Source organism: Prunus mume, linkage group LG7, assembly GCF_029339155.1.
Source record: "Prunus mume cultivar Tortuosa linkage group LG7, ASM2933915v1, whole genome shotgun sequence".
NCBI lineage: Eukaryota > Viridiplantae > Streptophyta > Magnoliopsida > Rosales > Rosaceae > Prunus > Prunus mume.
Genome location: NC_142704.1, coordinates 17,434,773 through 17,461,971, shown reverse-complemented (window position 1 = coordinate 17,461,971; position 27,199 = coordinate 17,434,773). Strand labels below are relative to the sequence as shown.

Sequence of the window (27,199 nt, the reverse complement as noted above, 5' to 3'; positions counted from 1 at the left end):
TTACAACCTCGAACCACTCAATGTATGTTCTTAGGATATGCGCCTGGATACAAAGGGGTTGTCTACTACTATAGAATTACTACCAAAGTGTGATCTCACGGCATGTTCTTCATGATGAAAGCGTATTCCCTTTTACGCAAATCGATATGTGAGCATTCTTCTCAGTCTCCTTCTCTTACATCAGTGGCTCCTATCATTGTTTCTTTGCCTTTAAGGCCTATTCAAGTCCCTCTTAGCTCTCAGGATCCATTGTCTCTTTCCTTTGATACACAAGTCTCCACTTCTCAATCTCAGTCTATCTTATCTACTCATGGGTCTTTATCTCACATCTAACATCAAGCTTCATTGAATGATACTCCAGTGGCTTCTGCAGGTTCTATACCTATGTTGAATGAACAACAGTTACAGGTTATGTTTCCTTTTGAGGTCTCAGATGCTTCTTCCTCGTCTGTGAGTACTCAAGATTCATCTGTTCCACTAGTGCCTATTAATGATCATCCAATGATTACTCGGGCCAAAGATGGTATAGTTTAGACCAAACAGTTCCCAGAGTATCAAGGTTATTTTACCTGCCTTCATGCTATTCCTAAATTAGATAAGCCTTCGAGTTTTAAGGTGGCTTCCGTTTCTTCTTAGTAGAGACAAGTAATGAAAGAGGAGATTGATGCTTTTCATTTGCAAGGCATATGGCTCTTAGTTCCTAATCCAGGTGATAAAATATTATTGGAAGTAAGTGGGTTTACAAAATAAAGAGAAATCCAGATGGTACATGTCACATCCCGGGATCGGCTTCGCCGTAACACGATATTGTCAGCTTTGGGCCCCTCTCCGCCCTCACGGTTTTGTTTCTGGGAGCTCACGAGCAACTTCCCAGTGGGTCACCCATCCTGGGATTGCTCTAACCCCCAACTCACTTAACCCGGTTTCCAATGACTCGAAGCCGGTGAGTTCCAAAAAGGCCTCGTACCATATGGAGGCGGGTATGTACATATAAGGCACATCACCTCTCTCCGTTGGTCGATGTGGAATGTTACAATCCACCCCTCTTAGGGGCCGACGTCCTCGTTGGTACACTCGCACAACACGGCAGAGTGGCTCTGATACCAAATTGTCACATTCCGGGATCGGCTCTGCCGTAGCACGATATTGTCCGCTTTAGGCCCCCTTTCTGCCCTCACGATTTTGTTTATGGGAGCTCACGAGCAACTTCCTAGTGGGTCACCCATCCTGGGATTGCTCTAGCCCCCAACTCGCTTAACTCGGAGTTCCCATGACTCGAAGCGATGAACTCCCAAAAGGCCTCGTGCCATATAGAGGCGGGTATATACATATAAGCACATCACCCATTCTTTGTTGATCGATGTGGATGTTACAATCCACCCCTCTTAGGGGCCGACGTCCTCGTTGGTACACTCGCACACACAGAGTGGCTCGATACCAAATTGTTACATCACGGGATCGGCTCCGCCGTAGCACGATATTGTCCGCTTTAGGCCCCCTCTCTGCCCTCACAGTTTTGTTTATGGGAGCTCATGAGCAACTTCCCAGTGGGTCACCTATCCTGAGATTGCTCTAGCCCCCAACTCGCTTAACTTCGGAGTTCCCATGACTCCGAAGCTAGTGAGCTCCCAAAAGGCCTCGTGCCATATGGAGGCGGGTATGTACATATAAGGCACATCACCCCCTCTCCGTTGGTCGATGTGGGATGTTACAGTACAATAGGTAGGTATAAGGCCAGACTTGTTAATCAAGGGTTCAGCCAAGAGCCTAGTTTTGACTTTGGGGAAATGTTCAGTCTAGTTGTTAGACATACAACTGTGAGGTTAGTGTTAAGCATAGCTGCTATGAACTAGTGGAAACTACGACAACTTGATGTCAAGAACGCCTTTCTACATAGCGATCTTGAAAAGAAGTTTTTATGAAACAGCCTCCTGGTTTTGAAGATTCTACTCATCCACAGTTTGTATGTAAACTGAAAAAAAAAATCTTTGATGGTCTTAAACGGGGTCTAGGGGCTTGGAATGCCAAATTCATAGGTTACTTACCTACTCTTGGCTTTAAATCTTCACATTCTAATCCAAGTCTGTTTGTGCAGCATACTGGGAATGACATTATCATTTTACTCTTATATGTTGATGATATCATTATAACAGGTTCTAGTGATAAGTTGATTCAAAGAGTGGTTACAGACTTAAGTGAGGTGTTTGAAATGAAAGATATGGGGCAACTCACCTTTTTCTTAGGTATGCAGATTTCCTATAATTCCTCTGGTGACATATTCGTGAGTCAAACTAAGTATGCCAAGGATCTACTACAGAAAGCCGGCATGAGTTCATATGGAGCCTGTGCAACACCTTATAAGCCATACACTCAAGTGTTACATACTGATGGAGAGCCTTTGGCAGATCCTACTATGTTTTGCAGTCTAGTCGGTGCTCTACAGTATCTAACATTTACAAGACCTGATCTGGCCTATGCTGTGAATCATGTGTGTGAATATATGAATAATCCTACTGAGGTTCACTATTTTTTGGTGAAGCGTATTCTTAGATATGTATAGGGTACATTAGAGTATGGAATCCGTTTTACAAAGGGTCCTTGGCAGCTTAATGCATACAGTGATGCAGACTGGGCAGGGGATATCAATACTAGAAGGTCTACAACCGAACATGTAGTATTCTTGGTTAGTAATCTTATCTCTTGGCAGTCCAAGAAGCAAGGTTGTGTATCTAGGAGTTCAACAAAGGTAGAATACGGGGCCCTAGCAAACACAATTGCTGACTTGTCATGGATTCGACAGGTTCTCTTGGATCTGAGGATGTTTCTGCCAGATGCTCCTATTATGTAATGTGACAACTTATCAGCACTAGCTTTAAGCTCAAACCCAGTATATCATTCTCGAATTAAGCATTTGGATACAGACTTCCACTTTGTGAGAGAGAATGTACAAAGAAAGGATCTTTTTGTGCAGTATATACCTACTTAAGAACAAATAGCATATGTCTTTACAAAAGGGTTACATAGTCCCATTTTCTTACATCATTGTCTTCATCTTAGACTGAGAAGTTCAGCTGGGTAGGGAAAATGTTAACCACGTGTTTTAGTTAAGAAACTGTTAGTTCATCGTGTGCAGCTCATGTGCTCTCTGTTAAGTCTGTTAGTGAGAGTTACTGTATTTGTTAAGTTTGTTAGCGTGATATTAGGAGATAAGCATTGTACTAAAGCTGTGCTTTTACCATCGTTCTCACATAATCATAAATACATAATTACAAGGCTATTTTCTTTCTTACATTCTCTCTTCCTTATTCTCTTGAAATCCCTAAATCTCATCCTCTTCTTCTTATTAAGAAAGGGGACCAAATCACACCCTTAACCTTCTTCCTCAGTTTAATCAACCCATTTGACAACGAAGTCCAACAGGCCCAGCAGCGAACCAAAAAGTTGTGAAGACTCATTCGAACATGTGGCTAGCCGGGTAATTGGTGAAGATCGAAAGAAGAGTAGTAGCTGAAGCAGACAAAGTAGGTGCTAACAAATACATCAGAGTGAATTTGAGTATAAAGCCGATGACGAGAGTTGAGTCTAATTTGGAATGGAATGAGAGGGTACCTTGGTAGACCTTAAGCTATGCACAATTGGACAAAATTGCCCTTCCACGTGAGGGACACGTGACCAAAAACTAACAGAAGTTACATACATTTGACATAAACTCATTTTTGTCCTTAAATTGCTCGAAATTGAAAGTATAAGGACAAAATTGATCAAATTGAAACTACAAGGACTAAAGTGGTTAAAATGACAAACTACATGGGCCAAAAGTGACTTTTTGCCATTAAAAAAAATGACAAGTGACTATGTTTTGCATTTTTCTCTCCAAATAAGCTTTATAATTTTTTTTGTATATTATGTCATGCTAAAATGGGCTTAAAATGGGGCTTATTTGTAAAAATCTATCCGAGTATCAATTAAAATATCAGAATCTTCGTCCAATAAAATAAATAAATCAGAATCTCATTTTTTTTTAAATATTATTTAAAGTCTTTCAAAATCCTATAAACCCTGATTGAATACATCAATTGCGGCTCTCGAACCAATCACTCATTGTCTATCATGGGCGATGGGAATATATCTGGGTAAGATATTTTCCTCGATAATTTTGGGTAAGATATTTTCGTTCAATTTGTAGCTTTAAATGGTCATAATATCGCGACTTGAACTTTCAAAAATTAAACAATTTAAACTTGCAGCACACAGTGCCTTCCCAACTTTGAATTTTTGCAGCCACTTAACCATCATGCCAGTCATCACTTTGTGATAATAAGCAATAGAATATGTATTTATAAAACATGCGAGTTGTTTCTCAAAATAGAAATTAACATAATTACTTATTGTTTTATATTGTTGATCAGTTACTTAATTACTTAATATAATTTATTTCTTTTCTATTTAATCCATTTAATGTTATTGATTATTTTATTATTCATTATAAGTACTTACATTACTAAATTCCCCTTCAAATTGCTGCTTAATAACTTAAATCTCTATAATTATTTTCTTTGTTTACTACTTAATTCTTTCTTTGATAAATTTATTTATGTTCTTAGTTAATTTTCAATCTTCACTATTATTTTTTAAGTATGGTAAAGTGCCTAATTTTCATGAAAAGTCAAGTTGGTTTAATTATTTTTCAATTTTTGATAAATAATAAATATAAGAACGTGTACCATGTCCAATGAATAATGTGAAATAAGGTTACACATGTATCTTACCATGTAATTTATAAAGTGTAAAATATTGTACTAAAAAATGATAAATAAATTACTATAGGGTGTTTAATTCTCTTCATTAATTACTCCATATTTTCCAAGTCACAGAGTTTGTCAGCTCGCAATATAATCAACTTAAATCACTCAAACCCACTATGCAATGCATTTCCTTCCAATTTTTTGTGTCAAAATAATAGATGATTGACTGAATAAATTTCTTCTAAAGTTGCATTAAAAATTTCCATGTATTTATCACAATTTCCGTGATTTTTATCTAATTTTTATCGATATCGATATTTTCCCGATATTTTCATTGATATTTTCGTGTTTTTGAACCACCGATATTTAAGACCTTGATCTAGACTTTCTGCCGCCACTGAGCTCAACTGGAGTCATGATGTTCAGGATGACCATGCCTTGACGGTGGTTTCACTTTCACGCCACAGGATATTGGATATGGAGAAATCTGTAACCCAACTGGTTGATTTGACGAAATCAATGAAGGAGGACCATCGTCAAGATAAGCACGAGGAGGTGGAGAAGTCTCTAACCCAACTGGTCGAGGACCTTCGCTTACTACTCGCCAGTAGTGCCAACCCTAGTCAACCCGAAACGACGACGATTCCAAATTCCACTGTGCATGAGGCCGTTAATCCTTATCCGAGGTCAGCGCATGCATGGCTTAGTGGATATCATCTTCTTAAATTTTTATTTTATTTTTCTGTAAATAAAGTTATTGATGTTCTTGATTCGCATTGTTTTTCTTTTCTTTTTTCCTTTTAAAATTTTCAATCAATTTTCTGTTTGTTTAGTTTCTCGGTGAATTTTGCTCAAGTTTTCTATGTGTCTCTCTTCTCTGTCCAGCATGCCCATGGAGGGGGAGAATGCATCAATGAATTGTCCTATATGTCTCTCTGTCCAGCATGCCCATGGAGGGGGAGCATGCATCAATGACTTGTTCTTGTTCTATATGTAAGGGGGAAGATAGATCAGTGTTCTTAGTGGGCTCTTTTTTTTGAGGGAAAATGCAAAAATGCAATTTATGAAGTTAAATTCAAAGGAGAAGATGTTGGTAGAGAAGGTGTCAAACCCCCAACACTTAAACCTCTTGCCACTTTTTCTGATGGGTGTTTCATTCAAACTGCAAGATTCTTCAGCCACTCCAACTTATTCATACTCAATCAGATGCCTCCTCCGCTAAGTCACCGTGTGGACATATATTTGACGTGGGGACTAGGTTGTTGCACCGTTCAACCATTCCTCAGTCCAAATCATTTAAGCCAAATGGATTTGTGTTTTCTGCCTATGAAAAGATTTACTATATTTCATTTCTATCGTGCTTGCATCCATTTCCGAAACTAAGCTTTGAGAAGTATGATCCTGATGAGAAGACTTGGGGGTCAATGCCTCCTTTTCTATTTTTCAATGGCTATCATATGAACATAGAGGATTATGCTGTTTGTTATGGGGTAATTTTGTTTTCATTGGGTTACTGGTCCATGGATTTTGATATTGTTGCTTTTCACCAGATTAGAAAGGGAAAGGAATGGAATAAACTGAAACTCAATACTTGTGATAATGCCCCTTTTAGCGGGAGGGCTGTGGTTGTGATAATGCCCCTTTCATTGGGCATGACGTGATTTTAGCATTCTCCTTTAGTGTGGATGAAGGTGATGACGGTGATACATATTCACTAAGCAAACTGTTTGTATTGCGTTCCCCAGAGTCTGTGCATCCCCCATTGCCATTTTGTGAATTTTTTTTTCTTCAAATTATTTGGTTCATTTGGGGAACCATGAGTTTTTTCATGCCAAGAATTGTCGTTGCGAAGAAGTTCCCGATGTTCAATATGTATGTATCACCATGTTTGAAATTGTTGTTGGAGAAGGAGGACATATGAGCAAGACCTTACATTCAATTGTTTTTCCTCTGGATATCAAGGCCTATCATTGGTTCTGGCTTGACTACTGCTTCACGCTGTAAGCTTCCTTCACATATCTTGTGTTTTCATCAATAACTTAAATTTTTAACTTTGGGATTCTGTTACATTTTGTATGTAACAATACCCTTATATACATGGTTTTCGATTATTATGACTTAGTGACTGTTGGGATTATATGAACCCATGCAAAGGGAGTGTGTGACTGGCATGAAGCAGCCAAAACAAGAAGAAGAAACCATTTAGTTGAGAACTGCACAGGTGAAAGAAATATGGTGTTTACACATGAAATCTTTTTATTTGTTTAATGTCCATGAATCAAGAGACTGAATTGTTTGCATGTCTATTAAGTGTTTTTATTAGCATTTGGGCCTAGTTTCTCGTAATATAATTGAGTTTTGCTTTTGTTGAAAGAAGCCAAGCAGGAAATAGCGGGCATGAAGAAGGAAGTAGACCCCGTGCAGCATGAGAAAGCCAACCAGGAAAAACCCAAGAATGATCCTTGTTTCTGGTTTCATTACCGCTTCACGCCGTAAGGTTCCTTCATGTATCTTGTGTTTTCATTAAGAAGCCAACCAGGAATAGCGGTCAGGAAGGAGGAAGTAGCCCCCATGCAGCAAGAATGATGGCAAACCGGAAAGAAATGGAAAGAGAAAGGAAAAGCAAAGCGGTGGTAGAAAACAAGCTGCAATGTAAGAAGATGTTGGCATGCAGCTCATGACATCCTGTTTTAGATTGAACAAATTGGAGAATGAAGGACACGCGCATGGTTGCTGTAAACTAATTCAACAAAATCTTTCATTTTCTTATTGTAAAATTCTAGAACGGAAGAAGGCAGTGAAGTAGGGGAAGACTTAGTAGACTGATCTGTGGAACTGCTGTAAATCTTCATACTGAACGTTTTATTAGTTTGAAGGCATAGCTGCGCACTGTGGTAGCATTCATGTGAAAATTGCCTGTTTTCTTTCCCTTTTCTCCTGGGAAACATTCAAAAATGCTTTCATGATTTCATCAGTGCAGCATTAATGGTATACTTCAATTTTATTTGACCTAAAGTATATCTGTCTTTTTCAGGAGATGTAAAGACCAAGACTAGAGTAACTCAGTTTTGATGTAAAGAAATGGGTGTCTTGTAAGTTTAAACAAACTTTGTGTCATCATGGTATTTTCAATTTTAGGGACATATTCAACTACAAGTAGTAATTGATTCATTTCCGATGGTTATTATTTGTGCCCATTTATTATCAAGATTGGTTTTTTTTTAAGTGAGGAAATGCGATCATGTACCTGTTTTTCAGTCAGAATTTACCTGGTTAGAGTATGTTATGTCCGGGTTAGTTTGGATTTTGCCTGCATACTGTTTGACGGAATGCTTCAATGGGATATTTTTCAGAGTGGCCATATATACAAAGATCCTCCATCTTTTTTGGTATTGGGTATGGGGTTTTTTTTTTTGGGTTTTGTACCCAAAGCGCAAGTTATTGTTACAAATTCACAATGGCAAGAACTCTGATTAGCAATTCAAAGTACTTGTCAATTTGATCACCTTGGCAGAGTTTTTCCAGATAAGGATCAAATTAAAAACTTTTCTACAATGTGAAAGAAAATGGAAAAAAAGGTTTTTCAAGATTAATTAAATGATAAAAACCACACAAATTTACCATGTCTATTGTTTACAATTTGTTAGTAGTGTTTGCTTGATTTCATTCCTGCATTGCAGCATCTTCAGCCTGTTGGATCAAGGTTGAACACTGAGCAGGAACTTGCTGTTCCAATACTACTGCAGCAATAAAATTCTTAGAAAGCTCGTCAACATTATCAACTGTAAGGCAATCACCTCCCCATCCAGATTCAGAACGCTTCTTTCCAATCAGTTGATTTGCATATACGTCCAACCAATGTTTCACTGTCTCCACCAGCATCTTCTCACTGCTTGGATGCAGGTAATGAGAAACTATATCCCTCTCCCTTCTCAAGCATTCCTCTGCCTTCAACATATAATTCGTATAATTGTCCTCCAAAATCCATCTCGATGCTTTACGAGAATAGTAATCGCGAGTATTGGTTAGCATGTATCCTTCGAAGTCCTTTTCGTAAGCATCCCTTCGTCCCTCTCCAATTTCTACGAATATATCTATCACATTCTTCAATAGTGCTCTGTCAATTTCTCCTCCTTCACGTTCTTTATCAATAAGACGAATTGCAGCTTCTCTCACGAAAGCATTTACCTCCCGGTAAACCAAATCACGGTAGTATTTAACTGCAGCTTCCTTTAGCCCTGGAAGTGATCGCCGATTGAGGAAGTAACGATCAAGATATGCAAAGGAGCGAGACATCCACCTAAGCATAACCTTATATTCTCCCCAGCTTTTGACAAACTCCTGCAGCAGAAACTCGTCGGCCTTCGCTTTCAAAGAGGGCAGCACCGTTGAAGTAATGTACTCCTCAAATGTCCTCTTGTATCTGTCATAAAGGGGCTCAGTATATTCAAAGGGAGGTTTTTGAGTGCACATGTTATAGATAGTTGTGTACATATCAACAATCTCTACGGCATTGACTTGATTCTCTGGTAAACCTTCTGCAATTCTCCTCTTTAGATTCATAATCCCCTCCTGGATAAAGTTCCATCCTTGATCCCACTCAATAATTCTGAATTGCATTGTTGCCAACAGAAATCTTCGATATCCTCCGACTGTGAAACCGGCCTGTGAAAGATCTGTGAAGATTATCACTATATAGTAAACACTTAAGTTGATGGAATTTAGGGTTTATGAAGATCAGGGGTTATTGATTTTCAAACAGATGGATTGCAGAACAATATGTGAGACAAATTCAAAACCAGGGAGACCATGTATATTTATAGAGTTTGTGTAGGGTTTTGGGAACTCCCACTCCATATAGGATTTTACTTGGCTCACTCACATTATAAAATATTTTTTTTGTGTCAAAGGATAAGGAATAGGATTAGGTTTAGGATTAGGATTAGGATTAGGGAAGTATAGACTGGTGTTCCTGTCCTAGAAAAAATAAGAAAGGGAAAAAGTACGTACCAAGCCCACAAACTAACGGGCCAAACCAGCCATCTCTTCTAATAAATTTTGTTTTCCCAATTCTAATTTCCAATTTAATAAACCAAAAATAGAAAGAAAACCCGTGAAAAACAGAAAGTCCCTCACTAATGTTGGGTTTTTTTATAGTCAAAATTTATGTGTGCGCTGTCATGCTGCTGTGTATAAAATAATTAAAATTAAATTTAACAGGGCCATCTATCGAATTTGGGGTTTTTATTTATTTATATAGAAATTAAATGATGTGGTGTTTATCTATAGCACTAGTGCTAAGAATGGGTTTTCAATTTAAACCCCACGCTCTTCTTTGTTCACCTCAATACTTAAATCATTAAGCTCTTAAGTTTTATTATTGTGTAAATAGACAGAAAAGGTCATTCAACTTAATACTTAAGAAGCACAAACTCCTCTGCACCCTATTGCTAAGTTACTCTTCTCTTTCAATCCAAGAGAAGAGTAATGTGCCAAGAAAAGTGATATTGGAAATCACCAAAATCAGTACATTTTCATATTCAGATCTTCTGGGAATTATTGTGTTCGATTTGGATTCTCTAATATACTTTTCTTTAAAAACTTTCTAATTAATCACATGTTCTATATTCTTTGACATTATAGATTTGAAATCCGTTTGGTTGCCAAGAAAAGTGATAGCGGAAGTCACCAAAATCAGTACAATTTCAGATTCAGATATTCTGGGAATTGCTCTGTTTTGGTTTGAATTCTCCAATACACTATCTCTTTACAAAATTTCTATAATAAATCACATGTTCTACTTTCTTTCATGTTTGGTTGGTGATAAATGACCGGAAAAAGAAAAACTTGTATAATCATTAGTGTTGAGTTGAAGAGATGTTAGAGAGACCATGTTTGTGAAAGTATCTGGGATGGGACCTTGTAGCTGATTTCCTTCTAATCCAATATGGACAAGGTCGCTGCTAAGATTGGATATCCAATAAATATTGAGGAATCGAAAAGAAGATTCTCAGAAAGTTCAAGGACCTGAGGAGAGGTGGAAGAAGAATTTATAAAGGGCATTGATGATCTGAGGTCAACATCAGGAAGATCAAATTTTCATAACTGGAGCTCTATCAGTGAAGAGAGCTTGCTTATAGTTTGTGGCCAACTTACGCACCGTCCATATATAGCATACGTTGTTAACGTGGTAAGTCAATTTATGCACCCTCCTAATTGAGCACACATGAAAGTTTTGATTCGCATACTTGGATATTTGAAGCAGCACTAAGGAAATGATTGATGTTTTCTAAGCATGGTCATCTAGATGTGGAAGTCAACCTCACAATCTCTAAGCAAAGCATGACATCCAGAAAGTTCGTTTTCAAGCAGTTAGTTGCATATACCCCAGCAACTCATGTCCCAATTTCTCCACTAGTTTCTGCTCACTGCTTGAATGCAGGTAATGAGAAATATCTCAACCTTCTCAGGCATTCCTAAGCCTTCAACATGTAATCAGGTTTAGAAAGTTCCACAATCCAACCTGATGCTGCACAAGAATAGTATTCGCTTGATCCGAATGTCATGCCACGCTCCTTCAATGTCAGACTGTCAGTGTTACATACTCTCTATCTAATCTTTCGTTCTTTCTTTCTTTGTCCATGGGTTGCTCTGTTGTAGAAGGTAAGCGGTTCTACACCTCTAATGTGGGCGTGTCTTATTTAGAGTTCTTTATATAGAAAGGCAAAACAAAAAGCTTCTGGATGATTTCATTTTGTTGTTCATTATTTGGGAATTCCATAAAGCTCTCCTTGATTTCTTGCCTGTATTGTAACTTTGAGTATAACAAGGTTGGTGAAAATGAGTTCTTGGCGCCGTATTTATTTACTAAGTACCGGTTAGCGCTTGAATGCTTATAGTTCATAAAACAGTTTGTTCTTGGCTTTGAGTTGATAAAAGAAAAGTTCATTGGTAGAAAATGTACAGCCTCTCTCTCTCGGTTATGACTTTTCAACTGAATTTCATTATCCAAAAACGTATAAGGTTGCTTGTATGTTACTAAGTACAACAATTCTTCAACAACTGAAACAGGTGAAGATTTATAGTGTTGAAATTCCCTACCATAAGACATGATGAAAAAACTTGGTAGCCAAAGGCTGCTAGAATACCAATGCTTAGCAGACATCAAAGACATTGCAAAAGTCATTTAACCCTCTTCACAAGGTGGATGCTACATTTTTCTTGAGTGCTTGGTCTGCCATAAATCTAAAAATAATTCATTACATAGCTTGCATTTTGTGTTGCTTCATGATACTAATGTCCAAAACTGTTTCACCCTGACTGTTTCCTTGCTTGAGATCGGAATTGCAGCATGTTTCAAGTTTAAGGGGTTTATAATCTCCTAATAATTTCTCAACCTGAACTTGATTCTTCCCTTCAATCAAATGTTGTAGCTTTTTAGACCGACAAATTTTTAATTTTCTCAGTGCCGCAGCTGCGAAAATGAAGATGGCAATACATACAACTGCACACATCAAACCAGAAGTATTAGAAATCATTTCTTTGTAAAATACAAGTTCATTAAACTGGTCACCTAAGCAGGGCCCTTTTTTTTCACCAAAAAAAAGCAGGGCCTTTTCTTACACCTTGATGGTTGACAATTTCATCATCATTTGGTAGACATAAATTTAAGTGGGAGAAGACGGGTAATATATGACACTGATTTGGTCAAAAGTGACTAGAAGTGTTGAAGAATATAAGTCACACATCTAAAATTTGACTAAATAAAATACAAGATATAATGAATGGTTACACTACTAATATTACTGAGGCATTTTTGATAAAACCCCACACATACTGAGCTTTGTAAGTGGTTAAGTTAGAAACAATATCGAATATTGCTAGTAACGAGCCGTTGGCCCTCTCTATAAAATTTAACAAGAAGGGAAGCTTCCTTATGTTCTTTGGTTGACTAGCCGGCACAAGTCTTGGGTCATATATATTTAATCAACTTGACAGAGGCTTCAAATATTGAACACAGATTAAAGTTCCCAAGTAGTATTTTTTTATGAATCAAAGACAAAGTAGACACATAAAAGCCAAAGGAATACGTGACAAGTGGGAAATGGAGCATGTTTTTTCTGTCAATATAATCAAAGTTATCCAGTTTGGAATCTTCTTTTAGATTAGAGTATTCTCCGTAGACTAGACTTTTCTTTGTTTGTTATGACTAGATCAAATTAATAGAATTTATAATGTCATTTTAATATCATTTCTAGTCATTGACTAAAATTTCAGTCACAAATTATTGAACAAAATGATAGATATTTTATTATTATATATGAATTTATGTGGGTGGTTTCTGGTTTTACAAGATGAACAATAATATCCCTCTTGTTTCTACTTTAATTTCGTCCATGAATTAAATAAATAATTATAAGGGAAGAAAATAATTGAAAAAAGTGCAGGCAAAAGAAAAGGGAAATGGAATTTACCTTTCACATGTGCCATGGTGAAGCATTCTGTTTCTTGTTCTCCATCCCCATCTGAGCCCCAAGTTAATCCAAGACCAAAACTATTGTCACCGAGATAAGGACTATACCCGAAAGGAATAGGAACTGTTTTCACAACCCTGCAAGAATTTGGGACAGCCAAAGAAGGGGGAACGGTGTAAACATGATAGTCGGAGCCACTTAAGCAGGGGATTTCGGAGAAAGAAGGCGAAAGCCTAACTGAACAGTTGAGATATGAGTGCTCCTTCACAACATAGTAATATTGAAATGGGGTGAGGGAGAGATTGAGGTTAAGAAAGACTTCATGGACACAACTCTTGGGGTCGAGAAGATCAAGCTTTTTCATGTCATACGAGATGGATTTGACGACCAAGTCGCCATAAGACGGGAAGTGGATTGTGGTAGTTTTGGTGGTGTTGTTGCAGTCAAGCTCGTAAATAAGGTCACCGCCGTGTTCTGGCTGCTGCCCTCTTACATGGAAAGGAAACTGAATATGGGGAGTCCCATGAGTGCACATAGTTGCGCAGTTTTCATCGCTTGCTTGTGTTTCAAGAAAGATGGAAGTGAAGAAGAGGATGAAGAAGGTGAAGGCATGCATAGCTTGGCAATGAGAAAGACACTGTGATGGGTTTCCTTAGCCTGTTACATATAAAAATTTGGAAAAGCAAGTCTATAGGAAAAAGTCTTTGGACACCTTAGAAGATGACTCCAAGAAGGAAAGACCCAAAAGAGATTGAAGCTTCTGCCGCCTAGACTAAAGTATTTGGGATGCTTAATTGTACCTGTCTTTTTCAAGAGATGTAAAGACCAAGACTTGAGAGACTCAGTTTTGATATAAATAATAAATGGGTGTCTTTTAAGTTTAACCAAACTTTGTTTCGTCATGGTGTGTTTATTGGGGTTGATTTTTCAAGTTTAGGGACCCATAAATGAGAATAGATTACTTGGGAATTGGGTAGTTTGGTCTGAATTGCTGTCACTCTTCCTACCGAGTTTCTTTTAATTTTTTGTAGTCTATTGGCGTTTTGCTTGCCCCTTACCTTCCAAATACGCACAAGTCATTTTCTTCTTCTTAATTAAGTATTGTTGACTTCACCATGCCTTGCATTGTATAATTATCTTAGTACATAAATACTGTCATGAAATCATTAAGTTAAGTTGATGGGGTTGGAGACTTGAAGTCGTTGAAGATGCTGACATTATCAAGATATCTCAAAAGCTCCATGGATTATTTATGGCAAGCAGAAACAAAGCTGCACATAACTTAGTTGGGAATGGGTAGTTTGGCTGGTAAAACTGCCATTGAGCACAAAACATTACCAAAGCTGAACTTTCAGCAGCAACTGATTTCCTAGAAATAAGACATATCCTCCATCTTATCGTCTCGAAGCAAAGCATGACATTCAGAACCAGAATGTTTCTTTTTACATAGTTGAGTTGCATAAACCACCAACATTCCACTTTCTTCACCCGCTTCTGCTCGCTACTTTGGTTTCATGTAGTAATGAGAAACTCTATCCCTCTCCTTTCTCAAATATTCCTCTGCCTTCAACATGTAGTTCTTCAAATCCTCTTTAAAAGCACCCATTCGTCCCATTCCAATTTCAACAAGTATATCCATCACATCATTGATGCGTCATTCAATAGTTCTCTGTCAATTTGCTGTCCCCACTTACAAGTAATGCAATTCTCACATTAGCATTTACTTCCTGCTGAACCAAATCATGGAAGCAGGTAAGTAGTCCCACTTCATTCAGCCCCTCTAGTGATTTCTAAGCAAGGATCAGGATCATTGAAGAAGAGTGACAGCCACTTAATCGTAATTTTATGTTTTGCCCATTTTTCGACAAGCTCCTGCACTACATAAACTCATCATGCTTTTCGTTTAGAGAGGGCAACACCATTAAGAAAGATAATGAAGAGATTTCGAAAATACATTAAGCAATCCGGGTGTAAACAGAGAAGGCAGAGGAACTAAAAGTAAGAAATTTCATGATCCATATATGGTTGCATTGCATACATCAAACTAAGCAAATTAAAACTGAATTAATCCACTTCTCAAAATCCTTTAGATGCAAACAAAAGGGTAAAACTGGAAAAAGTAAGAAATAATAACATGTCTATTGTTCATGATTGTTGATGCGATTCATTTAAGCCTGGGTCCTTGCAGCATCTTCTTCAGCAGAAATATTATGTTACAAAATTCCATTAGCTGCAAGCTTCCTAGAAAGATACTCCACATTATCATCTCCAGGGAAAGCACTAGATCCAGAATCAGAACGCTTCTTTTCAGTCAGTTGAGTTTTATAAAACACCAACAACTCATGTTCCACTATTGCCACCAGTTTCTGCTCACTTCTTGGATGCAGGTAATGAGAAACTATATCCCTCTCTCTTCTCAAGCATGCCTCTGCCTTCAACATGTAACTCGTATAACTGTCCTCCAACATCCATCTTGATGCTCTACGAGAATAGTAATCACGAGCATCGTTTAGCATGTATCCTTCGAAGTCATTTTTGTACACATCCATTTGTCCCACTCCAATTTCAACAAATATATCTATCACATTCTTCAATAGTGCTCTGTCAATTTCTCCTCCCTCGCGTTCCTCATCAATAAGACGAATTGCAGCTTCTCTCGCGTTAGCATTTACCTCCCGGTAAACCAAATTGCGGTAGCAGATAATTGCAGCTTCCTTTAGGCAAGGAAGCCTTCTCTGACGGATGAAGAAGCGATCAAGATATGCAAAGGCGCGGGACATCCACCGAAGCATAACCTTATGATCTTCCCAACTTTTAACAAAATCCCGCAACAGAAACTCGTCATGCTTCGCTTTCAAAAAGGGCAATACGGTTGAAGTAATGTGTTCCTCAAATGTCTTCTGATATTTGTCATATAACTGCTGAGCATAATCATGGGAAGGTTTATGAATGCACATGTTATAGATAGTTGTGTAAATATCAACATTCACTGGCGGCACTGACTTGATTCTCTGGTATACCTTCTGCAATTCTCCTCTTTAGATTCATAATCCCCTCCTGGATAGAGTTCCATCTTTGATCCCACTCAGCAATTGTTGTGAGTTCCATTGTTGCGAACGGAGATCTTTCAATATCCTCCAACTCTGATCGGAATGGTTTCACTACCTTGCAGAACAAGTCTCGGAAGCCGGAGATAGTAAACATGTACTTGATAGAATTTAGAGGGTTTATGAAGATCACGATTCAAGTTTATTGATTTTCAAAGAGATGGATTGCAGAACAATATATGATACAAATTTACAACCAAGGTGACCATGTATATATAGAGTCGGTGGATCGGATGGAATGCTAATGTGAGAATTGCATTACCTATATGAGAACGGATCGGATTTTACTCCCACTCCATATAGGATTTTACCCTTGGCTCACACCAATGCGTATAGGATTAGGATTAGGATTTTTTTTTTTTTTTTTTTTTAAAAAAAATTTATTCTAAACGAGTTATCTCTTCTAACATATGTATTTTTTTTTCAACCAATTCCACATTCCAATTTTTTTCTTTAAAACAAAATTAGAAATAAAAACCATGAAAGAGCTGGGAGCTTGGTTAATGTGGAAGATAATAACATAATTTTCTCTATCGATGACTAAAATATACCATCCGATTTTTCAATAATTTAATTAAAAAAATACCAAAATTATACACATTGCCACTCCTTCCATATTTTAACAAATTCATTTACAATCACACTATGCCACATGCTAGGAAGGGGAATCAAACCCCTACTCCCTGTTTGGGAGTAAAGCGCGTGCTAATTTGGTAATCATTGAATTCGTTTGATATTTATACACATATAATGTTGTAGGTAAGTTGATATATTAATCCCATCCTTTGAGTGGAACATGTCATGGTATTTACCCAAAAAAAGTTAATATAATATTAATTTTGCAAAAGCATAAACAAAAGGAAGATTGAAATCATTCAGTTTTTGGTGGTGGTTGATTTTTTTTCTTTTTTCTTCCAATTTTCTTATTCTTATTCTTTTTTATTTATTTTTAATTTATTTTTAAATTTTTAACGGGTCGGGTCAGGTCATTTGCGAATTATAACGGGTTGTGTTTGAGTTTGGTATTTTTCACCCGTTAGCTTAACAGGTTGAATCGAGTCATCCCACTTCTCTTAATAGGTTGACATGAACACGACACAAAACCCGCAAACACGACCCGTATGCTTCATGTTGTGTGGGGTGACTTTACAGATGAAATCTTACAGTTGGGCTGGGCTACTTTTAATTAACTTGGGTTGGCCTTATAAAGATAACACTATTTTTTATCATCTCCTTATTCCTCGTGTTTTCTAGTACCGGCCATGTATTTGCAGAGCAGGTTTCAGGAGCTCCAATTCTAGCTGTATAGTTTTCGTTTTATTTTTCGATGTTTAATACTTGTACCCGTGCAATGACAACATCACTTATTTAGTCAGGAAACTGAAAATACGATCATGTGCCTGTTTTTCAGGAAGATTTAAGCTGGGTACAGCATGTTATGTCTGGCTTAGTTTGGATTTTGTTGCCTGCATACTGTTCGATGGAATGCTTGAATGGGCATATTTTTTTCTGACTGGCCATATATACCTAATTCCGCCATCGTTTTTGGTACCGGATGTAGGTGTTTTTTAATGGGTTTTGTACCCAAAACATTATTTGAATGGGTATAAGAAAATGGGCACTTCTTTTGCTGGGTTTATGTACCCAAAAAGCAAGTTATTGGTACAAATTCACAATGGAAGTACTTGTCAATTTGATCACCTTGGCAGAGGCTTTTCAAGAGTAATTAAATGATATAATATTAAAAACCACAAAATTTTACCATGTCTATTGCTTACAATTTGTTTGTAGTGTGATTGATTTCATTCCTGCATTGCAGCATCTTCAGCCTGTTGGTACAAGGTTGAACACCGAGCCGGAGCTTGCTGTTCCAATACTACAGCAGCAATAAATTTCCTAGAAAGCTCCTCGATATTATCAACTGTAAGGCAACCACCACCCCATCCAGATTCAGAATGCTTTTTTCCAATCAATTGATTTGCATATACCACCAACAACCAATGTTTCACTGCCCCCACCAGCATCTTCTCACTGCTTGGATGCAGGTAATGAGACACTATATCCCTCTCCCTTCTCAAGCATTCCTCTGCCTTCATCATGTAACTCGTATAACTGTCCTCCAAAATCCATCTTGATGCTTTACAAGAATAGTAATCACGAGTATTGGTTAGCATGTATCCTTCAAAGTCCTTTTCATACGCATTCATTCGTCCTGCTCCAATTTCAACAAATATCTCTATCACATTTTTCAGTAGTGCTCTATCAATTTCTCCTCCTTCGCGTTCTTTATTAATAAGACGAAGTGCAGCTACCCTCATGTCAGCATTTACCTCCCGGTAAACCAAATCACGGTAGCATTTAAGTGCAACTTCATTTAGCCCCAGAAGTGATCGCTGAGTGAGGAAGTAGCGATCAAGATATGAAAAGGCTCGGGACATCCACCGAAGCATAACCTTGTGATCTGCCCAACTTTTAACAAACTCCTGCAACAGAAATTCATCATGCTTCGCTTTCAAAGAGGGCAACACCGTTGAAGTAATGTGTTCCTCAAATGTCTTCTGATATTTGTCATAAAACTGCTGAGCATAATCATGAGGAGGTTTTTGAATGCACATGTTATATCCCCTCCTGGATAGAGTTCCATCCTTGATCCCACTCAATAATTCTGCGTTCCATTGTTGGGAACAGAGATCTTCAATATCCTCCAACTCGGATCGGAATGGTTTTCATTACCTTGCAGAACAAGTCTCGGAAGTCCGGGTGTGAAAGATCTGTGAAGAATATCATTACATGGTAGAAAAAGATTAGCAGTTTTCACAATATAGTAAAAGACTTTGTAGAATTTTGGGTTTATGAAGATCACGTTTATTGATTTTCAGAACAATATATGAGACTGTATATATATAGAACGGGTGTAGAGTTTTGGGAAACTCCATATAGGATTTTACTTTACTTGGCTCACACTCAAAGTGTATAGGATTTAGGGTTAGGATTTTTGTATTTTTGTTTTTTTTTAAAAAAAATTTGGTTCAGAGGATTAGGATTTTTCTTTTAGTTAAACCAGTCATCTCTTCAAATAATATTTTTTCCCAATTCTAAATTCCAATTTTATCCGTAAAACAAAATTAGAAAAAAAAAAACCTGAAAAGCAAAAAGCAGAACGTCCCTCACTAATGTTGGGTTTTTTTAAGTCAAAATTTCTGGGTGCTCTGTTTGGCTGCTGTGTAAACTGTAAGAGCACAAACAGTTGTCTTTGATTTGCTGTTTTTTCAATGATGTAAAAAATGTGTAGTGACAGGTTTTGGATACAGATTATCTGGTTTCCTTGGCGTACTTTAGTAAGTCGCTGATTTTTTATTTTTGTGTTATTTTGAGCTTCTGGAAATTGTATTGATACTTATATGACATGATGTTGTACATTTTATAAGTACTTCCTCCATTTTTAAATACTTGTATACGTATTTACTGTTCTTGTGATGTTTATACTCAAGAATTATACACAAAAGTAATAAAAGAACGCAAATTAATTGATTCATGGTATCTGAGTTAATTTTTATTATTAATTCTGTTAAAGAAGTTGAGAAATTAGCCATAAATAGGAAATGCGTGTGAAGGTCTACTGGCAATGCTTGAGCTTGATGCACGGTGGTGGCTTGCTTCCCCGAATCCACGCTCTTCAAATCTCCTTTGTCGGTTCTCATGGACCTTCCTCTACTGGCAGCGACGGCAGATCTGGTGGCAGCGGCTGTTGCTTAGTTCTTGGGTGTGATTCTAGGGTGTGTGTGTGTCTTAGGGTTTTTTGTTGTGTTGGGCCTAAATTATGTGTCTATGGTTAGGCTTTTATTTTGTATGGCTGTGCTTTTGTTTTATTGTTCTGTTTGTTGTATTAGACTTGCTTGTAACTTGTTATGCTAATGGAATCTCCATTCCTTCGACCCAAATAAAAAGGATTTTACTTAACTTGGCCCCACAGACAATGGCAATTGATCTTCATTCTTTGGGAGAGAGATGAAGATGATCAGACCCAATCTATCTTCATTAAAGTAACATAGAGAAACAAAATATCAAAGAAAGAGAACAATATGAAGGACAAACCCAATCCAAGCCAAACGATTATCTGATGCAATTATCGCATGTATATTCATTGTAAATCTCTTCCTCTTTTCCTGATAGAGTTATACTTCTATCTAGCCTCTTTGTACAGATCACAACTTGTAAGTTGTAATCTGTTCATGGAATTTCTAAAACAACCAGTGCACCATTTACTGTAGATCCCAGAGAAGTTCACAATTGTTAGTAGTGTGATTGATTTCATTCCTGCATTGCGGCATCTTCAGCCTGTTGAACCAAGGTTGAACCTTGAGCAGGAACTTCTTGTTCCAAAATAACATTAGAAATAAATTTCCTAGAAAGCTCCTCCACATTATCAACTGTAAGCCAAGCACTACATCCAGATTCAGAATGCTTCTTTTCAATCAGTTGAGTTACATTTACCACCACCAACCAATGTTTCACATTCTCTACCAGCTTCTTCTCACTGCTTGGATGCAGGTAATGAGAAACTCTATCCCTCTCCCTTCTCAAGCATTCCTCTGCCTTCAACATGTAATTCGTATAAGTGTCCTCCCAAATCCATCTTGATGCTTTATGAGAATAGTAATCACGAGTGTCAATTAGCATGTATCCTTCAAAGTCCTCTTCATAAGCATCCATATGTCCCATTCCAATTTCAACAAATATATCTATCACATTCTTCAACAGTGCTCTATCAATTTGTTCTCCTTCACGTTCTTTACCAATAAGAACAAGTACAGCAAATCTCAAATTAGCATTTACCTTCTGATAAACCATATTACGGAAGCAGTTAAGTCCAACTTCATTCAGCCCAGGATGTGATGCGTGATTTTGAGCGATGTAGTAGTCATCAAGAAAACTAAAGAATCGTGACAGCCACCTAATCATAATCTTATGATTTTCCCAACATTTGACAAACTCCTGCAGCATACACTCACCATGTTTCTCTATTACAGAGGGCAACACCGTTGAAGTAATGTATTCCTCAAATGTCTCCCGATATTTGTCATAAAGCTGCCGAGAATAATTATGGGGATGTTTTTGGCTACACATGTTATAGATAGTTGTGTAAAGCCTCATATATTCTTCTGAGTTGAACTGCGGTTCTGGTAATCCTTGTACAATCCTCTTTAGCTTCGTGATCCCCTTCTGTATATAGTCCCATCCTTGATCCCACTCGATAAATTGGTAACCCATTGTTGTGGATGCAAAATTTAACAGCCTCCAACTACAAAAAAAACACATACAGATAATATCAAGTGAGATACCTTTACAATATACCAGTGACAAAATTCTACAATTTGAAATTTCTATCAGATTCTTCTCCTTGATACAATGTTTTATTGTTTGTGAAAAGAAAATAAACCAAAGAGAAAATAGGTTTAATGGTAAATAAATATGACATTTATGGCCATCAAATAGACATATAAGAACAGTAAATAGTATTTTCATAGGGCATACCATACTTCATCCCTATAGATTAGAGCATTTTAACCCTAGTAAGCCTACTGAGGAGGCTACAATAACTGCTCCACGTGAGAAGGCACCTCCCAATAACTACATATCAATAATAAATACATCTAGGGCTTTAACATAAATCCTGATCATTAAAGGATTCAACTGAAGTATATGCACATTAGACAATAACAGTCACAACACTAGCTAACATGTTAAACTAGTCAACCTTCGACTCAATTGCATTCCATTCCTGTTTTTGTGTAATTTTCTTGATGATGCGCCTAGTGTAAGCTCTAAAGAGAACCTCTAGATATGGAAAAGAATGACATTCATGCCGTGCGGAAAAAAAAAAACTAATAAAAGTCTTTGGTTCTAAGAAAAACCTATATTCTCTTCTTCGTATTCAACCAAAATGTTATCAGAAAATTAAACATTCAAACCCGGCAAAACAACCAGGAAAACGAAATTCAGCCAAACAATAATATATATATATATATATATATATATATATTCAAGCAAACTCTCAGCCAAAAGAATTAAACAAAACCCAGCAACGTCTCCAATCAACCAACCTGAAAAAGCATTAAATTCCACCCAGCCCCAAAAATTTAAACCCAACCCAATAACTCCTCTTTTTTCCTTCTTCTGAATTTAAAAAAAAAAATTAACTAAATTCCACCCAACTTCTTCTTTGTAGCAATCAACCAAGTAATGAACCCAAGCTGCAACTTTAATCAAACCCAGCTGCAATTTTACTCAAACTCATTCACTCAGCCAAACCCAGTAAGAAATTTTACTCAAACTCATTCTCTCAGCCAAACCCAATATGAAAGTTATGAGTTTTTTTTTCTTTCGAATCATGTATTGATACTTAGGTTTTTTAGGTTTTAGACATAAAAAGAATATTTATGTCTCAGACTTCAACAACTTGAGCTAATATTCCTCTTGTTTCCAACTTTCTACATTTTGAAAGATGAATGAACACATGTGTACCTCGAAGCAACTTGATTCAGTTCAATTCAAGTTGGCAAATTTCTACTATTTGTTTATATGTTAAAACCCACTCGCGTGTATTCATCTCAATTCATCAAAAAATTGGAAGGGAAAAACAACTGAAAAGAAACAAGGCGTACAAGAAGAAGGAAGATGGATTTTACCTTTAACTTGTGCCCTGCTGAAACGTTGAGAGTATATAATGAAAAGGGTAGGAACGGCTTTCACCACATTGCAGAAGAAGCCGGAAGCAGGGGAAGGCAGAGCCACTTAAGCAGGGGAATTGTGAGAAAGATGTGAGAAGAAGATCGCCATGCGCCTAGGGTTTTGCTGTAAAAAGGTGAGTAGCTTTTCACAAGCTCATAACCGGGAGGACTTTAACCTTGTTGTGGTGTAGCATATTTTACCATGGTTAAAATTTTACAATAAAATCTTATTCAAAAGCTACAATAAAAGTGAGAGATATTTTAATCATAAAAAAAAACTTTGCATTCCCAATTTCTCATCCTAACGTCCCAAGAGATTAGTTTGAATTATTTCTCTCTCATTGTTAGAAATAAAGAAATAAAAAATGTATACACTTGTTTTTTACACAAGAGATATTAGGACATTAGATGCAGAGATAAATACTCTTAAACACTTGAGTTACAATGCAAAATTTCTCACACTTTAGTCCATGTTTTATGATGTTTTTTTCTAGATTTTTTAAAGACAGTATTTATTTATTTTGTTGGCTTGGTTTGTTCTTCACCTTTCTAGACTTCTGCTATAGATATTGGGCCGGGTTATTCAGTGGGTTCCACCCCCTATAAGTAAAGGCCAAAATCATAGCTTGCTCGTAGGCATTGGAGCTGGGAAAACCAGTGGGTAGAAGCCGATGTCGCAGCTCCATAGTACTAGGGGACACGTGGGTTAGAGGTGACAACCTATTCAAATTGCAAGCATTAAGGTTGTCAGTTGTTGCTACCTTAGTAGTATCAGGAGGCGCTGCAGAAAGGATGGCAGATTGCACAATGTCAGGCGTTGGCGGGGGCACAGCAACAGAGTTGTCACCCTCGATTGAAAGAGACAGGTCCACGGGTCGCTCGAGAGCAGTGGTCAACGCTTGCTCGGCAGTCTCCATCAGGGATGTTGTCGTCGCATGCACACTCCTCGAGATTCGAGTAGGCGGAGGCCTCACTGCCGGCATGAAACGATCGCTCCGATGGAGGGTGGGGTGGGAAGATCGGAGGGAGACGCCGTTTCATCCACGGGCCATACCAAGGATTTTCCGATAGAGTAGGACTGCTGGCAGGACTTCCCTTGCAAGCATTCTCACAGTGCCCCAATAACCCACAGACATAGCAGAAATCCCCAAGGCCTTCATAGCAATACTCCACGCGGAAAGATTGGTGAGTTGATCTGGGGAGCAGAATCCAGTAGGGAAGGGTTTCCGTGAGTCGATGAGAACTTTAACTCTGAGGAAACCCCTTGTTATAGCCTTACCCACAATGGGGTCTTCCACCTCAAGAACTGCTCCAATCTCTTCTCCTATGGTTTTAGCATTAGTAGCATTCATTTTCTCCAGAGTCAGACCCGATATTTGGACCCAGTAAGGGATAAGGTGAACTGGGACCTCCTCGATGGTGAGTTGGGGGGGCCAGGCCACCACATTAAAACAGTAATTAATGATATTCCAGGGAGCCCCCACAAGAATCTGGGTTGCCACTTCCCTGGAAGTTGAGATGGTAAAGATATTCCGTTTGTAGTGGGATATGGAGAGAGCACCCAAGTTGCCCCATGCAGATCTAAGGGCTCCCTTGATTCCACCAATGTTGGGCAGCACATCAGCAATAATCGCCCCTACCAGAATGGTTTCTCTATGTACATCATCAAGGTCGAAAGAATCTTCCAAACGTGATGCCAGAGAATCTGCCGTAGGGTGTGTATTTGTCATTTTGGGATACCGAAAAACAGGAAAGGAAAGGGAAACCAGGGGTACAAAACAGGAAAGCCGAAGGAAGAAGGAGGGAGGTTTAGCTACCAACACCCGGTAGAGCTATAGGAATAAACTACCACATGGGTAGAGCTATCTTCATTGCCATCAAATAACTGAGAGGAAGGTGGTGATGAACTCAACCACGAGTGCTTCACCATTCTAGACTTCTGCTATAGATATTGTCAACTCCATAAACAATTTTGACACTTTTACATTGAGAACCCTGCCCCGAGAATCCTGAATCCACCAATACACTATATAATATTAAAATATATTCTCATCTTTTAGTTCATACAACAAATCACAAAGTCAAACTAATGGGCTAAAGCATTTATCTCCTAACTCAATATCATTATAACAAATTCGTTTTTTTGAAAAATATATAATATAATGGGATATGCTCCTTATTATATATTAAAAAGAAAATACTTACAAATATATGACTCAAAATGGCTTTCAACAGTCCAATGAACAAAAAATTCTCCACTCATTTAAAAATCCCCTAGAATTTCTAAAAGAGCTGCACACAATTTAACAGAAAAATCTAAAATCAAGTCAGTTGAACCCAGTTCTTAAATTCTATGTTGCTCATGCTCCTTATGAACATGGTAAGCCTTTTGGATGCTGCATTGTGGCTATTGAATTTTGACACTGATTTATAAAACTGGCAATAAGCACAAAAACTTTCTCATGCCTTCTGTTCACAATTTATTTTTTGTGATCCATTTCAAGCAGGAAAATCTTGTTTAAATACATTAGCAACAGGTTTCTTATATAAAAAGATCCTCCACATTAATGTCTCTAGGAAAACCACTACATCCAGAGTCAGAATGCTCCTCTTCAAGCAGTTGAGTTGCATAAACCACCACCAACTCATGCTGCACTTTCTCCACTTCTTCTCACTGCTTGAATGCAGGCTCTATCCCTCTCCCTTCTCAGGCATTCATCGGCCTTCGATATGTAATATGTATAAGGATTTTCAAGAATCCCACTTGATGCTTTGCGCGAATAGTATTCGCTGGTATCTATTAGCATATGTGCTTCAAAGTCCTCTTCATAAGCTTCCATTTGTCCCTTTCCAATTTCAACAAATATGTCTATCACATTCTTCAATAGTGCTCTGTCAATTTGCTCCCCCTCACGTTACTTATTAATAAGACCAATTATAGCAACTCTCACATTGGCATTTACCTCCTAATAAATCCCACTCGATAACTTGGCGTTTCGTGGTTGTGGATGATAAAGTTTGATATCCTTCTTATAAGGAAAACACATCGGGAAAAAATAGATAAAAATGGAAAGAAAAGAAAAACCAAGGTGGGATTGAGTAATTTACCTTTAGCATGTGCCATAGTGAAACATTAGGTTTGTTGTTCTCTTTTAGGATGCAATGAACTCTGGCCTTGTTTTGCCTCACAATCTTCATGGCCAAGTAAGCTCCAAGTTAATCCGAGACCGAAACTATTGTCACTGAGATAAGGGCTATACATAAAAAGAATAGGAATGGTTTTTACAAGACTGCAGGAATCTGGGACAGCTAAAGAAGGGTCCACAGTGTAAACGTGATAGTCAGAGCCACTTAAGCAGGGGACTTCTATCAAAGGAGGTGAAATCCTAACTGAACAATTGAGATATGAGTACTCTTTCACAGCATGGTAATACTGAAATGGAGTAAGGGAGAGATTGAGGTTAAGATAAACTTCATGGACACAATTCTTCGGGTAATTAAGATCGAGTTTTTTGATATCATAAGAGATGGATTTCACTACCAAATCACCATAGGATGGGAAGTGAATTACGGTTGTTCCGTTCTTGCAGTCAAGCTCATAACCAGTGTGACCGCAGTGTTAACGCTGATGCCCTCTTAATTGAAAAGGAAATCGAATATCGGGTGTCCCATGTGTGCAGTTTCCATTTGAGGCCTCTATGTCAAGAAAGATTGAAGTGAAGAAAAGGATGAAGAAGATGGACGCAGACATAGCTGGTCAAAGAAAGAGAGGTAATATAGAAAAATTAGAAAGAAAAAAAAAACTAGGACAAACAAGAAGACCAAGTCTCCAAGAGGGAATGAGTCAAAAGGATATGAAGCTTCTTCTGTCCCACTCAGAAGCAATTCGATGGCTTATTGGGGTTGATTTTTCAGTTAGGGGATCAAGTGGCCAACCAATGATGAGAGTTAGTTGGGAGTTGGGACTAACCAATCAAAAGGCAGAGAAGAAGATATATAAAGAAGGCTTCAAATATATGCAGGCTTCATAACAGTTAGGTAGCTCATGGAAAGGTAACATTTTCATAATTCCATATAATTTATTTCAGTTGAAAATTTACTAAACTGCCTCTAATAGAAAACTGAACAAAAATGCCACTCTC

The 27,199-nt window shown here is 37.7% G+C and overlaps 1 protein-coding gene, 1 long non-coding RNA gene and 6 pseudogenes across 5 annotated transcripts; 1 reads left to right on the top strand and 7 right to left on the bottom strand.

Moving 5' to 3' along the window:
- The first annotated feature begins 5,157 nt into the window (after window positions 1-5,157).
- Window positions 5,158-8,001, top strand: LOC148915630 (uncharacterized). 2 transcript variants are annotated; one of them, XR_016122360.1, is made up of 4 exons: window positions 5,158-5,431; window positions 5,631-6,745; window positions 6,868-6,966; window positions 7,123-8,001. It is a non-coding gene; the product is annotated as an uncharacterized LOC148915630 (long non-coding RNA). The 2 variants fall into 2 exon arrangements; XR_016122361.1 differs by having other exon boundaries at window positions 7,120-8,001.
- Window positions 8,002-8,307: 306 nt separating this feature from the next.
- LOC103337112 (cullin-1 pseudogene) lies at window positions 8,308-9,625 on the bottom strand (annotated as a pseudogene).
- A 970-nt stretch (window positions 9,626-10,595) lies between these two features.
- On the bottom strand, window positions 10,596-15,141 carry LOC148915629 (cullin-1 pseudogene; annotated as a pseudogene).
- On the bottom strand, window positions 11,789-13,970 carry LOC103337054 (putative RING-H2 finger protein ATL21A). The gene is made up of 2 exons (XM_008240203.3): window positions 13,220-13,970; window positions 11,789-12,249 (listed from the first exon to the last, which is right to left on the bottom strand). Exons 1-2 carry the CDS (start codon window positions 13,833-13,835, stop codon window positions 12,005-12,007), a joined length of 861 nt encoding a protein of 286 aa, XP_008238425.2. The 5' UTR covers window positions 13,836-13,970; the 3' UTR covers window positions 11,789-12,004.
- A 71-nt stretch (window positions 15,142-15,212) lies between the features above and the next one.
- LOC148915628 (cullin-1 pseudogene) lies at window positions 15,213-16,638 on the bottom strand (annotated as a pseudogene).
- Window positions 16,639-17,264: 626 nt separating this feature from the next.
- On the bottom strand, window positions 17,265-19,177 carry LOC148915627 (cullin-1 pseudogene; annotated as a pseudogene). Its single transcript, XR_016122205.1, has one exon. The product of XR_016122205.1 is annotated as a cullin-1 pseudogene (transcript).
- A 1,169-nt stretch (window positions 19,178-20,346) lies between these two features.
- On the bottom strand, window positions 20,347-23,197 carry LOC148915626 (cullin-1 pseudogene; annotated as a pseudogene). The gene is made up of 2 exons (XR_016122204.1): window positions 23,016-23,197; window positions 20,347-21,628 (listed from the first exon to the last, which is right to left on the bottom strand). The product of XR_016122204.1 is annotated as a cullin-1 pseudogene (transcript).
- A 2,106-nt stretch (window positions 23,198-25,303) lies between these two features.
- LOC148915625 (RING-H2 finger protein ATL22-like) lies at window positions 25,304-26,808 on the bottom strand (annotated as a pseudogene).
- Window positions 26,809-27,199: the final 391 nt, after the last annotated feature.